At 35.2% G+C, this 13,061-nt stretch overlaps 1 protein-coding gene across 1 annotated transcript in view; it reads right to left on the reverse strand.

Annotated features, from left to right (window-relative positions):
- The window catches only part of RHOT1 (ras homolog family member T1), a 20,808-nt gene extending 8,864 nt beyond the window's left edge, over nucleotides 1–11,944 (reverse strand). The window contains 17 exon segments of the mRNA XM_010193234.1: nucleotides 1–79; nucleotides 396–515; nucleotides 1,269–1,352; nucleotides 1,672–1,802; nucleotides 2,020–2,120; nucleotides 2,731–2,876; nucleotides 3,265–3,349; nucleotides 4,057–4,177; nucleotides 5,039–5,147; nucleotides 5,583–5,681; nucleotides 7,115–7,216; nucleotides 7,796–7,904; nucleotides 8,441–8,493; nucleotides 8,792–8,845; nucleotides 9,680–9,723; nucleotides 10,885–10,966; nucleotides 11,891–11,944. The exon segment at nucleotides 1–79 is cut by the window's left edge and continues 20 nt beyond it. Coding sequence (XP_010191536.1) covers nucleotides 1–79; nucleotides 396–515; nucleotides 1,269–1,352; nucleotides 1,672–1,802; nucleotides 2,020–2,120; nucleotides 2,731–2,876; nucleotides 3,265–3,349; nucleotides 4,057–4,177; nucleotides 5,039–5,147; nucleotides 5,583–5,681; nucleotides 7,115–7,216; nucleotides 7,796–7,904; nucleotides 8,441–8,493; nucleotides 8,792–8,845; nucleotides 9,680–9,723; nucleotides 10,885–10,966; nucleotides 11,891–11,923 — 1,552 coding nt within the window. The 5' untranslated portion in view covers nucleotides 11,924–11,944.
- Nucleotides 11,945–13,061: the final 1,117 nt, after the last annotated feature.

Here is a 13,061-nt window from a genome sequence, read left to right on the forward strand (position 1 = left end):
TATAATCCTGTCTAACTTCATGCAAGTCAGACTTTGCAGCTACCACTAAGCATGGTATTCTGCTATCCATGAAGTGCTGCTGCAAATGCAAAAGGAAAAAAAAGTGAAAGAAACAGTATATGATACATTGAGTCTGGAACAGGCTGAGTTGAACTGCTTGCAGCAGCATTAAGATATGTTCATTGCACTGAATTCAGACACTTCTAGAAGCAGGATATTTTACTATAGGCAAGTAGACATCAACTTTGTACAAATAACAAAACTGCCTTTTAATGTATCAGCCATATATAACCAGCACTCACAAATAAAATGTCTTTTAAACACTAAAACTTGTGTATAGGACCAATAACTGACAGAGTATTTTGTCAGTGAAAAGATACATAAACTACACAAACCTTAAAAATCCTGGCACAGTATCCAAAGGACTTAGGGTTACTGACATCATATACCAGGCAGACAGCATCACATATGGTCTCAGCATCAGTTAAAAAATCAGAGTCACTGACGTCATGTAGCTAAAGGAAAAAAAAAAGAAAAAGATGGTCAGAGAGGGAGAAAAGCTTGTCATTATGCAGTCAAAGGAATGTTATAACTTTGTCTCTTGATTTTTATGGCTTATTTCTTATATATCTTTAGAACTAATGAGCTGACAACAGGCAGAATTAATGAAAAAGAAATAGTAGTAATTTACCATGCAGCCAACATATGTGAGTTGTTAACATCACATCTGCAGGCAATCACAACCTCAGCACAAAAAGTTACATTTCAACACAAAGATTCCCATAGAAACTGGCATTCATTCTACAGAGGAAAACCACAAAGCAGAGAGCTAGATCTTGGAAAACAAAGAAAGATATCATATTGTAAAGGAAGACTACAGTGGAAAGAGCTTGAAAGAAAGTATTTCATCCACTGAAGATGAACTTTAGCCATCCTAATTGCTTAAGATGACAGATTCCTCTTTGCTGAACAGGTAGACTGCTTGCTGATAATTTATCCTATGCTATAACTCAGTGCCCTGCAGCATAAAGGACTGGGTTCTGTACAATTCAGGTCAAGGTTTCAAAAATAACAGGTTCTGAACAGGTTTGGTTTAAGTATTAGCAAGATGTAAAACCAGAAATTATTTGAGCCAGAAAAAAGAGTGGGGAGGAATCCACATTTATGGAGAGACAATTAACACAGAAATTTGTTTGCAGAAGGCTCTGAATAATTCACTGAATTTTAAGATTAACCAGTCAAATGTAACAATAATGAGGTAACCTTACCAGCAAGTATTTTTCCTGTCCATATACATAGACTGTATTAATGGCATAGTAAGATTTGTGTTCTGCACGTATTTGCCTCTGTCTCTGAAAATGCAGAATTTCACGTTAGACAACAGCAACTTGCCCCTTTAAGTTAGATTTGAAGAGCGATTACCACCCAATTTATTAATGAATGCAAGTTACAGTAATCTGTGGTTTATTTTGCAAGTAAACGCATAGCTACAATCCATGATGTACAAGTAATTGAAAAATAACACTCTCCCCCTCCCCAATAATTCTTTATTCCCTCACAGAACTCTCCAAACTCAGTAATAATCAGTAAAAGCTCTAAGTCCAGTTGGTTTTGCTGTTTAACCTCAACTCAAAAGCATATATAGGTGAATATAAGCAAAAGGCTTCTTACCATTAGATTTCTTCCAAGAAGAGCCTGAAGAACTCCACTTTTCCCACAGCCTTTCATTCCAACAACATTGCATCGGAAAACATTTCTCTGAGTCTGTTTTTTCTGGAGGTCTATCTTTTTATCTCTTGTTACTTTTGAAAAAAAGCCAAATCTTTTTCAGAAGATGTACATGCATGTATGTATGTGAAAACACGAAATAATTGTCCACTTACATTAAAATGCACACAAACAATCAAAAATACTAAATCAAAGGTTTGACTTGAGCAGAAACCATTTGTTTAAGCAATTTACTTGAGCAGATGTCTAAATTTAAATTCCTAGGTTGTATCAACTGTTTTTTTTAAATACCTGTAATTGCTGATGCTTGAGATTCTTGTTCTGCAAGTATCGAGTAGCCTAAATAACCCAGGTACTCCAGGCAACGCTGTACATCTAAGTATGTAGTTAGTCTAGCAGAGGGGACAAGAAGTAGTTTATAAATGTTTAACATCTATGATACCACTTTTTACAGTACTGAACATTTTTTTCCTCCTATCTCCACGTTAACATGACAGAAGTATACCTGCACTATGTAGTACTGAAGGACAAAAGCACTCTGAAGGTAAATGGTGGCAACTTCATGAATCTTAACAGTCAGAAAAACACTACAAAGGCAGCACTTACTGAGGCTTATCAACCTACACCATATTTTTTTCCTCATCAAATACTGTTTTCCTAATTTTCCACATTTTCAATAGGAAAAACCCCTCATTACTGAACATCATTATTCATACCATCTCTAAAGAGTAGAAGAGAAACAAATATTTTAACAAGTTTCAGGGAGATTTCCACATTTTAAAGAGACAGTTCATAGTGAGCACTAAACACTGGCCAAATCCTAAGCAGGTTATAACAATTGTCTGAAGATTAGGCCAGTGGACAGCTATAAAAACTTGACTGCAGGGGTCTATTTTGAACTACTATATTTCCACTCTTTCTACTAGATTTTTAAAAGGAAGAGACAAATGCATTATCACACTCAAAGTTCTCATCCACTAAAACATAATGTATCGCACTTACGTCCACTGAGAAAGAAACCCTTGGTACGTAATCCACCCTCTTTCATTTGTACAAACGGTGTTGTTAACATCAGGTCCCCATGGCATGTAAGGGAAGACTTTGAATAAATCTTTCAATTCATCAGGAGACAAAGCACAATCTCTATCCTGAAAACAAGCATACGATATCAGACATTAATTACTTAATTCATGTCTACTGTAAACTGGCATTTTCATGTTGTACACTTGCAAGATTCAAGAAACTTGCTGTAAGAAACCAAGCTGTCTTCTTTTTAATCACAGTTGTCTTCTTACTTTTAAATAAGACTAAATATATGAGCTAGTTAAAAAAAAAATTGGTAGTGCAACTCTAACTGCCAACTCTCCTTGTAAACAGAAATAGAAACAGCAGGCTAGTTTTGACTGCATAACTTAAGCCAGAGCCAGTTTCTGAATGAAACGATATAAGGACAAAAACACACTTTTTGCTAGCAAAACTGCTCGCAAACTAAGGCTCTTAAGTGTAAGGACACACGCACACAAGTGAAAAGCTTACCAAATCATGTTTATCAAAAATGCTTTGAAGAAACAAGTAAGCATGATGATTTAATTCTGTTGTACAGTCTAGAGGAATTTTTAGCCTGTTTATTGAAAACAAAAACACATACAAGAAGTGTTAAGTGTGTTTATGAAATAGAGAATATTAAAACTCAAAATACAAACTTTTTGAACTACAACATTTGGTATTTGACCTTTGCATTTAGCTTTAGTAATTTATCTTTAAAGAGATCAAACCATAAACTTTTCCTTAGGAATTCTAAAACTCTGAGTGCCTTCATACTACATGATACATAGATATATAGTAATCAAGGTTTTTGTTGTTTTTTGTGGTTTGTTTGGTTTTGTTTGGTCTTAGTTTTTTTTTAAAAAAAATGTAGTTACATTTTTGAAAAGCAGCCACAGGGTTGGTCGATCTCTTAACTTTTTAATTTGGGGATTTTCAATGGATCTCAAGTGCTATAGTATCACTCACAAGCCTTTTCTAATTTGTTGATGCACACAATATAAGCAACTGCTCAGATTTGTGTTCCAGTTTTGTATTAAGAGTCTCTTTTGCCATCTTTCTTATAAAGAGAGACGGCAGCACGTGATTTGGCACAAGAGACAGGAGTCCTTTGTAATTTTCAGTCACATGAAGATTTTGGCTGGTAAGTTTTAAGTAAGGGAGATAACTGATGTAACAATGTGTTAAATAAAAACTGCAATAACCCTTTCCCCCTGCCAAAGCAGAAGGCAGCATAAATTAAATGCAGGTAAGTTAAAGAAAGCTAAAATAAGTAATACATACGGAGGAAACAAGTACTCTGGTGTAAGCTCTAAGTCATCATCATATCCAAAGCGACGTAAAACTGTCCAAGTTGTTTCATGCCTTCCTCGCTGAATGAAAAGTGTGTGTAGAAAAAGAAAACCTAAAAATCAAATGACAATATCTTAAGGCCCTGAAGTGCTTTATCTGCTACAAGTATTTATAACAGAGTAAGTCTCAAAATAAAAAAGCTTGAAATACACATTCAGATTTTAAACCTCCTGTGTGACACTGCAGCTCTATCTACACAGACTGAAGGTTCAGAAATCATGTTATTTGTGAAAATGTCCTTCAAAGAACTATTTCCTTAAAACAAGTTTCCTGTTGTTTGCTTCTTTCAGTACCAGATCAGTAAACCTTAGCAAGAAGCCTAGAGAGCAGTCTCATGGAAGACTGCCTTTAGTTTTCCTGTACCAAATCCTGTAGGATTTTTGTTTAGCACTTTCCAGGGCTTAATGAACACTGAGATTTCACTGTTTAGTAAGGCTATGCCTTAAGATTCCCACTCTTTACAATTTCTCACGAGTCCTATTACATATGTAAGCCCCACAAGCCAAGCAGTTACACTGATGCCCAGAAAGAAAATGGTTTTTCTCCTTTCACTTTTGCCATATGCTCAGAGCAAATCTGTACAACACAGCTGTTAAAATGCTGACAGACACCACACCTTGCTGACAAGTGTTGCAGCCAGTGAGCCTAGAGACAAGATACAGATTTATCTAGGAGACAGTCTCTTTTGAATCAGTATACTTATTGGATTCCAAGCTCTGTAACAAGAAGAAAGACTTTATTTTATTCACCCCATTATTCCCCAGTTTAATCATCCTTTGATATCATACTACCACTACACCCAGCTCTTGCAGTCTAGAAGAATTGAGATCATATTTCAAAAGACTAGCTTTTAATGTAAGAATTATCATCAACTGCATAACGACATATCTTTTCAGAGTTAAATAAGGCTCACCTTTTAATGTTAATCCGTTATCCGCAACTCCATCACTTACGTTTTTCCTGACTACATTCTTTACATCTTCTAAAGCTTGAGGTGCCAGTGGCGTATTAAAACAAATTCTCTAACAAAAAAAACCAAAATAAAACCATACCAAAAAGATTGTTAGGATGACTGGGTACTAAGCTGGAAAAGAGCGTGTCCTGTATGAAACACAGCCTCGAACATTCAGATAAGCTAGTAAAGGATGATTCAATTTTAGTGGAAATAGACGTGTAAAATTTTTCTTTTATTTTTAAATACAAGCATTAGGGCTTGTATATTTAAAATAGATGACTTTTTTTTTTAATTGCTCTTAAACTAAAAATTCAACAATGGTTAGAAATAAAATTAATGCCATTTCTGCAGCTATTTTATGCTGCACTTGAGATTTCTAATCTATAGAGCTGATTCTCTTACAGTTTACCTTACTACTATTCCCTCAAAAACAATCACTTGTTTTTCTACAAATACACAGTTCAACTATTAGACACGGTGAAAAGATAAGCAAAAGAGTTACCTGAAAGAAGTTGAGCTCTGCATCATTGAGAGTACCATCATTATCCTGATCAGAAATTCTAAAAATGCGAGTGAGTGCTTTAATACAGGCAGGTTTCATCTAAGGAATAAAAGATAGTTCAGTATCTTCCTAGGCTTGAATATAAAAAATTACACTGAATTACATCAGGCAGCTCAATCATATTAGAACACATACTAGCCTTCAGTTTACATTTTTAGGACGGAGACATTCATACACACATACACAACGGGAAGAGGAAACAAAAATGCTGATCTAGCAAATTTACATCCATAAATCTAAAGCAATCAGTCCATAAATTTCTTCCTATTCAACTATTAGAAGAGCCTCAAGCTCTTTACAAACTGAAGGTGGCACTACTCAGTTATTTTTTTAAAAAAATCAGTTCTCTAAATTCAATCTTATTGCTATAGAAAGCTTAAAAAAAACACAAAAAACCAACTTTTTTTTTTCCCCAAAAAACATTTTTTGGTGAAGGGAAAAAAAAAGGCCTTGCAATTCCAGTGCCTTGCAAAACCAAATGGCTCTAGAACTACTGTCAACTCTTTCTAAAGAAGCACACTACCTCTATTCATCATTGCAACTATGGCTTCTGAAGGCTTCAAACATCAAATACCAAAAAACCTTCACAGGGCTCATTCATTGGTCAGACAAAGCATTGATCATATGGACCATCTCTATGACAAAAGAATTGCTGGGATACCTTCCAAGTGAAGGAAAACAGACAGTGGTAATTCTCTCCCACTACTGTGAAGACAAGAGTCCATCATCACTGAGGTCACACAGATTGCACAGAGATTGGTTTTGGAAAACCAAGATTTCAGCACAGTAATTTTATCACAACATTACTAACTCATAAAGGGGATTCTGATGGAAGAAATCAAAACAGGGTTATTCTCTGGTTCTCTACTTAAAGTATTTGTGATTGAAGCAACTTTCCTACTGCCCAATACTACACGGGGGTTACATTTAGAATTTTTAGTTGTATTTGCCCCTTAAATTAATGGTTTCTTTAAAAAAGCATACTACTTCACTATACACTCAGCTAACTACCTGTGATACTTAAAAACCAACCACATCACTTGCTTCTTATCCCTTTTGCCAAAGTCTCACAAGATGCTCAGAAAAGTTCTTAAATCAGGCCAAGTCTGGAGTATTTTCCCTGAAATAAATGGAGTTACTGTGAAATGTGTATCTACAGAAGAACTGAATTTTGTTCACATTACATTTGACTTGAAGCCATTACCAAAGCTTCTCATTTTACTTAACAATTCACACTGGCAACAAAAAAAACCTGTCTTCACTGCTTTAAATGAAGAGGAAGGACAGATCACATTAATACAACACAAAACAATCACCATGGCTTTGGAATATAACGCTTAACATTTGGGGGTGGGGTGGTGGTAACAGAACACACTAAGACATGCAAAATCCACTGAGAAGGAAACCAGAGGAAAGTCATTAACTTCCCTCTCCCCCTATATTATTTGTTCTTAGAATCTACGTAGAAGTACCTCTTTCTCCTCTGGGCAATAAAGAGGACCGGTAGGATGTAGAACAGCTTTCTGTGCATAATAAAATAGCTCCGATATATTCTTCAAGTTTTTGGCTGAACACTGAAAGAGAAATCCTCACACTGATTAGATAGTTTCTTGAAAATTTGGTGATTTTTTCTGAAATTTAAGCAAGCATCAAATTTCTAAATATTTAGCCCCCTCTTGTGGGTACAGTGCTGTTTTTTAAGAAAAAGATGTTTAGCCCCTGTACCTGTTCAGTAATTAACTAAGGAGGTCTCTCTACAATTTGCTGTCATACCAGTAACAGAGAAATCAAAAAGTTGTATCTACTTTGGGGGAAAAAAAGAGAAAAAAAAAGATAGAAGCATATCCACATGTATTAATTCCATTTGTAATACTTCACAGCATCTGTCTGGCTTAATATCAAATTTAAAGCTCATGCTAAAGGCAAGGATGTGAGGAGGCTCTAAATATTAGAAGAACTTGACAGTAACATTTGACTATACAATAGTGTAATCTTCTCTAAAAAAGAGCATATAAACTCACCGTGGTAATGACTTATATTTGAAATATTTTATTCTGAACAAAAAATCACCTTTTCTATTAAAAAGCTGCCATACATGCTTGGCAAGAACGTAGTTTTTGTTACTCATTCTGACCTTAGAAAGTCTTGCATACCTCTACACATGTTTCTATCTCTGTATATTGATTCATAATGGGAAGGATAGTTTCCATACTGCTATATTCCACTAGATCAGACTTGTTTCCAACTAATATAAGAGGCAGCCTGAAAACAAAGAAAGGTTAAGAGCTTTAAAGGCAGAGGGATAAAAAGATCTATCTTAATTGAGCATTCTACCTCCCACCAGAAGTCATCATATTATTTTCATTATGTAAATAAATATCACTGGCAGCCAGTAGGCAAAAATAAACTATAGCAGCTTTAAATAAATGGTTTTGATATACACTTGGAAATATATTCCTTGTTGCTACTACAAAACACACAGTTAAACACAAAAGTAACTCATCACATTGTTATTACACAAAACCAGCATCAGTAGAAAAGCTATACAGACCATGTTGCCAAAACTAGTTACGCCATAACAAACACACCTGGTAAAAGCTGCCCATGAAATTCAAAATAAATAGCATTGCTAGCATATGTAACAGACCTACATACTTTAAATCTCGTGTTGCTTGGACTTCTTATATAAACTTTAAGTCTAGAATTTGATTTTCTTAAACAATTAACATCCTCAACACTGTCCATTGACACCCATCGATGTGCAGCCTAATTCACACTTCTCATCTTTACTTATGCACCTGCTATCTTTGTCTGTCCTTTCATTGATGAGAGGAATCCATCGACTTGTTACCTAAAGTGGGGTTAAAAACAAACATGAAAAATACATCTTCAAATTTAATATGACTGAAATGTTTGACTACAACTGCTACTGCTTCTTTCCCAAGAAAGCATGTATTTACAATACAAACTGGAGTTGATTAATGAGCAACTTTGTCAGATGACCAAAATGACTGAAAACTCAAATGCTGAAATACAGCAGTAGCGATGATACGTCTGTACATTCTCTTAACAACTTGATCTCAAACACGACATTATGCATTATAAATGTTACGTCTCAAGCAATAATTGGATAAAATGTGTTACCATACCTTATCAATAGAATTCTTGTTGTTAACAGCATATACTATACAAATCACATTTGCCTAAAATTAAAAGAAAGAAAGGCCATGGAATTTCACCGTTTAGTGCCTCTAGAGCAACAGACACAATTAAGAACCATAAGTAACAACATCAGAGTAAGAACAGTTCCACCATTAGTCAAAAACTGTGTCAGACTTTTTTAAGTTATTTGTAGCCTGAACAGCAGCTTAAACCAAATAGTTTATATGTTGAGACGTGCCAAAAAGCCTGTCTTGCAGTGTGACATTCACAGCTTATGCCTGCAGAGACACCTATGCTACCAAGGAATCTGAACTGAAGAATCATGATTTGCAGCCTCCACTCAAGTACCAAACTAAATGCCAGGAATGGTACACACCAACATGACAGACTGAGCAGAAAATGTGCAAAGGTCTTAGAGAGAACTGGAAATAGGAAGCAGAAGGAATTATAAAATTACCAAGAATCCCCTGCTATTCATCAATGCAATAGTGTAACATGACAGAAAAGAACTGAAGTCAATCTTTCCAGGGTGGGATTATTTCTTTATAAAAACTGTAAATTCCTTGGGCTACTGACTAAAAGATACTTAGGTTCTGTCCTTTCCCTTGGGAGGACAAAGCTTAAGCTCAATTCACCAACAGAGGCAGCACCTACTTTTCTTAAATAGAAGAAAGCTTACAACAGCACAGGACATAAACCAAACCAAAATGAAATGCCAAGCAAGAAAAAGCAAGAGAGTTGCTAGGGTTTTGGTTGTTTTGTTTGCTTGTTTGTTTTGTTCTGTTCTGTGGTTTTTTCCCCCAATTCAACCTGAAGCCCATCTAATGCAGAGAATTCAAAAGCAGAAACATTTTAGTAAGCACTAAAATACTTACCTGTGATATTTCATGGTAAAGCTGCTCATCACTTTGCTCTGCTTCTGCAGTCAACAGAAGAAGCCATTCATTAATACCAAACATTTTTGCGAACAAAACTGAAAAACTTAAGTAAATGGACTAGTGTATTTCATAACGCTCACAAGACAGACAGCCTTGTGAAACCTCTTGTTATTTAAATGTCTTATTGCAAAATGCACTATACTTTGCTTCTGCTGTACAATAATGAAATAGATCTATTAACTCGCAAGACAGAAACAGTCCATTGCACACAACTTTTTTCCAGCAATTTTAACGGGCAATAATTACATTTGTAGACAGGTTCTCTCTGGAATGAGTCATAGTTTGCATCCCCCTACATTTATCAACAGCCCCTTCCTGGGATAATAAGTAGCAACATTGCTCTATAATGCAAACTTTTACAGCAGAATATGGCATATGTTAACTTTATTGCCGTGCTGTTTTTTTTTTCAGTGAGACCAAGCTGCTGTTAATCACATCTATGAAACACTCCATCCAACAGAAAGAAAAAACTTACTCCAGATAAATTCTAGCTCAAGTTCAATTAAAAAAAACAGTATTATTTCTTTGTTCCAAGAAGGCATCTGCTAACGCAGCCTAATTCTTGGCTGCTGTTATAAATGACAGAAGGATTTTTCTAACTGTGCAACAGTTGCATATATTTATGATAGCACATGAACCTTGATACTGCACCTATTTATCTCTTCAGTAAGGTCAAGAAGATTGGAATATATTAAAAAAAAACCAAAATATGAAAGTGACACAAAAGAATAAGGTGTCCAAACTTAGAAATTTAGAAAGACATTGGATATAAGGTATGTAAAGTCTCCTGCATCTTAGTAAATTCTTCACTGAAAGACGAAAAATAGTTTTAATTTCCATGACAGTACCCACCTTTGTCTGAACCCCTAAATATGTCTGTCACACAGAGAACACTGATTCCACTGGAATACAGCTACGGCTGTCTTTCATGGAAGTACCAACAGCAGTTAAAGTTAGGCTTTGAATTGGCAGGACCAGCCATCATCATCTGATTTAGTTTCATCCCATGAGTTTTGACTTTGATCTAGTCTTTTCCTACATGTACCTTTGGTCCCAGACCAGTATGACTGTTAAAAAGGCTACCGAGTTAGAGAAACAACTCCATACCAAATCAAACAGGAACGGTTTTGTGCAGCCCTTACCTGAATAATCCACTATGTGGGTTGGCACTCTTTCAGGGGTGACATCAGCTGGAATGGTGATTTCTTCAGCTCGTGGTGGAACCTTGGGTTGTCAAGAAACAGCAAAAAAACGCTTTTAAAGATAATTCAGAACATCCAGATGGTCAAAAAAGTCATATACTATAAAAGAAACAGAAAGTGGAGCTCCTTTTTACCTACAAGTTGGGAACTAAATTAAATCACATTAACAATCTAATATTGACTCATCAACTGTGGTAAGCTACTGATCTGCATTAAACACAGCACAGTTTAGATTCAAACAGAAGCACATGACATCTATTTTAAGACTTGTGATCAGAAGAAATAAACATTCATGTTTATACGTAACAAGCTTAACTATTTGCAGCAGCTGTAGTTCTTTCTATGGTAGAAAGAGAAATATGTGCTGCTTTTTTAAAGGAATAGAATGTAGAAGTAGCTTTACTTTTATTCTGGAAGAAGGCAGTAAGGGTTTTCAGTGTTTTTTACTCCAAAAGAGCCAGGAAAACACTCTCCAAAAATAGACAGTTACAAAAAAAGAAGGCCAAATTATACAGTGTGACTTTCTAATTCCTCATACTCATTTTTCTATCTACTTGTTCTTTAAATACAACACTCAATAAAAAAATAATGAGGATCTTGTCTCTTTCAGCACCTTTCCATTTATGAGTCTGTAATGACAAAAAATACTGCCAGTTTTGACCCTGCTTAAAAAACCCCTAACATTCTTCAGATATCACAAAAATATTTTAATTAACTATGTGAAAAACAAGAAAAGAACTTAGACAAAATTTAAATTCCTAATCTTCAAGCAGAGATACATTTAAACCATCCTACATCACTTCCAGAAGTCATCATTGCAGCTTTTCACTTTATTGTTTCCCAAATAGGAAACGTAATTTTAAAGCTGAGCCTATTAACTTAATCTTTGGAAAAATTATACAACAGGATAGAAATAAAACACAGAAAACAAATAAGGATGCTCTACCTCTTCTGGAAATTCTTCACTGACAAGAGACATAATTAGCGATGTCTTCCCAACTCTGGCTGCAAAAGCATTAAAAACAGAGATCAGATAATTTGGTTTTGTTACGCTCAATAGTTCATCCTATCTTCAAATGAGAAGTATTTTGAAAACATTTTCCAACTGACCATGGGAAAGGCTTTTTATCTGTTGTTTAAACATACTAAATATGGATGACAGCAATTTTCTCATAATTCTTTGACTGTAAAACCTTAGGATCCATTTCACACTTCTGCATTTCCTCCAGATGGGAATCAAATCCTGCTCTGCCTTACACAAAAGAATTAGCAGGTTTTAACCTTAAGATAGAGCACTTAAGGAAATAAACAAACAAAAATGCAAAACAAACTAGAAATGCATTAATGTAACTTTATAAATAGAAACAAAGCAAGCACACAGAAAGGAATTTAAAAGTTAACTATTTTTATAGTATTTTTGATACAGTAATTGTACTTCAGTCCTAAACTACCACGGATAAAAGCTGGACAAGAAGACGTGGCTCTATCATCAATGGACAAAGTCTCCACAAACTAGTTTGACTGTCTGAAAGTGTAAGAGCATAAACTCCTTCATAGAAATGAGTGACCCTCACAAAAAGTGACAAAAAAATAAGACCAACACCAAAGCACCAGCCCTTCTAAAGTCACAGTTTTCTTAATCCAAGAAGAATATAATGTCTGCTTCTATATTCAACTCGAATCAACCAAATAAATGATTGTTTACCTGCAAAGTACAGACTTCTGATATCACAGTTAGACTGTTTGAGAATCTTTAATGTGATCATTTAAAATTAAGACTTGGTAACTTTTCTGTGTTCCCCTCTGTAAAAACCTTCATGTGTCAACTTCCTGCTCCTTTGAAAGCCTTGAAAGACTACTGCTGCTTTGTTTTCAAGACATTTCTTAAAAACCAAAATGTCCAGATTCAAACATTATCTGGGGTTGTGTATTTCTGACAGCCCTCAATTCACGCAAAAAGCTATTTCATCCTGGACGTACAGCATCTTCGCTAGCACACGTTTTACCAACCACGACATTGCTCGCAGTCAGAGTCTGCATCACTGCTCCTACTGAAAACAATATAAAAGGACAGAATTTGTTTTGCTGTTATCACTGCATTTACATTTGTCAATTTA

Source organism: Mesitornis unicolor, unplaced genomic scaffold (genome assembly GCF_000695765.1).
Source record: "Mesitornis unicolor isolate BGI_N332 unplaced genomic scaffold, ASM69576v1 scaffold20200, whole genome shotgun sequence".
NCBI lineage: Eukaryota > Metazoa > Chordata > Aves > Mesitornithiformes > Mesitornithidae > Mesitornis > Mesitornis unicolor.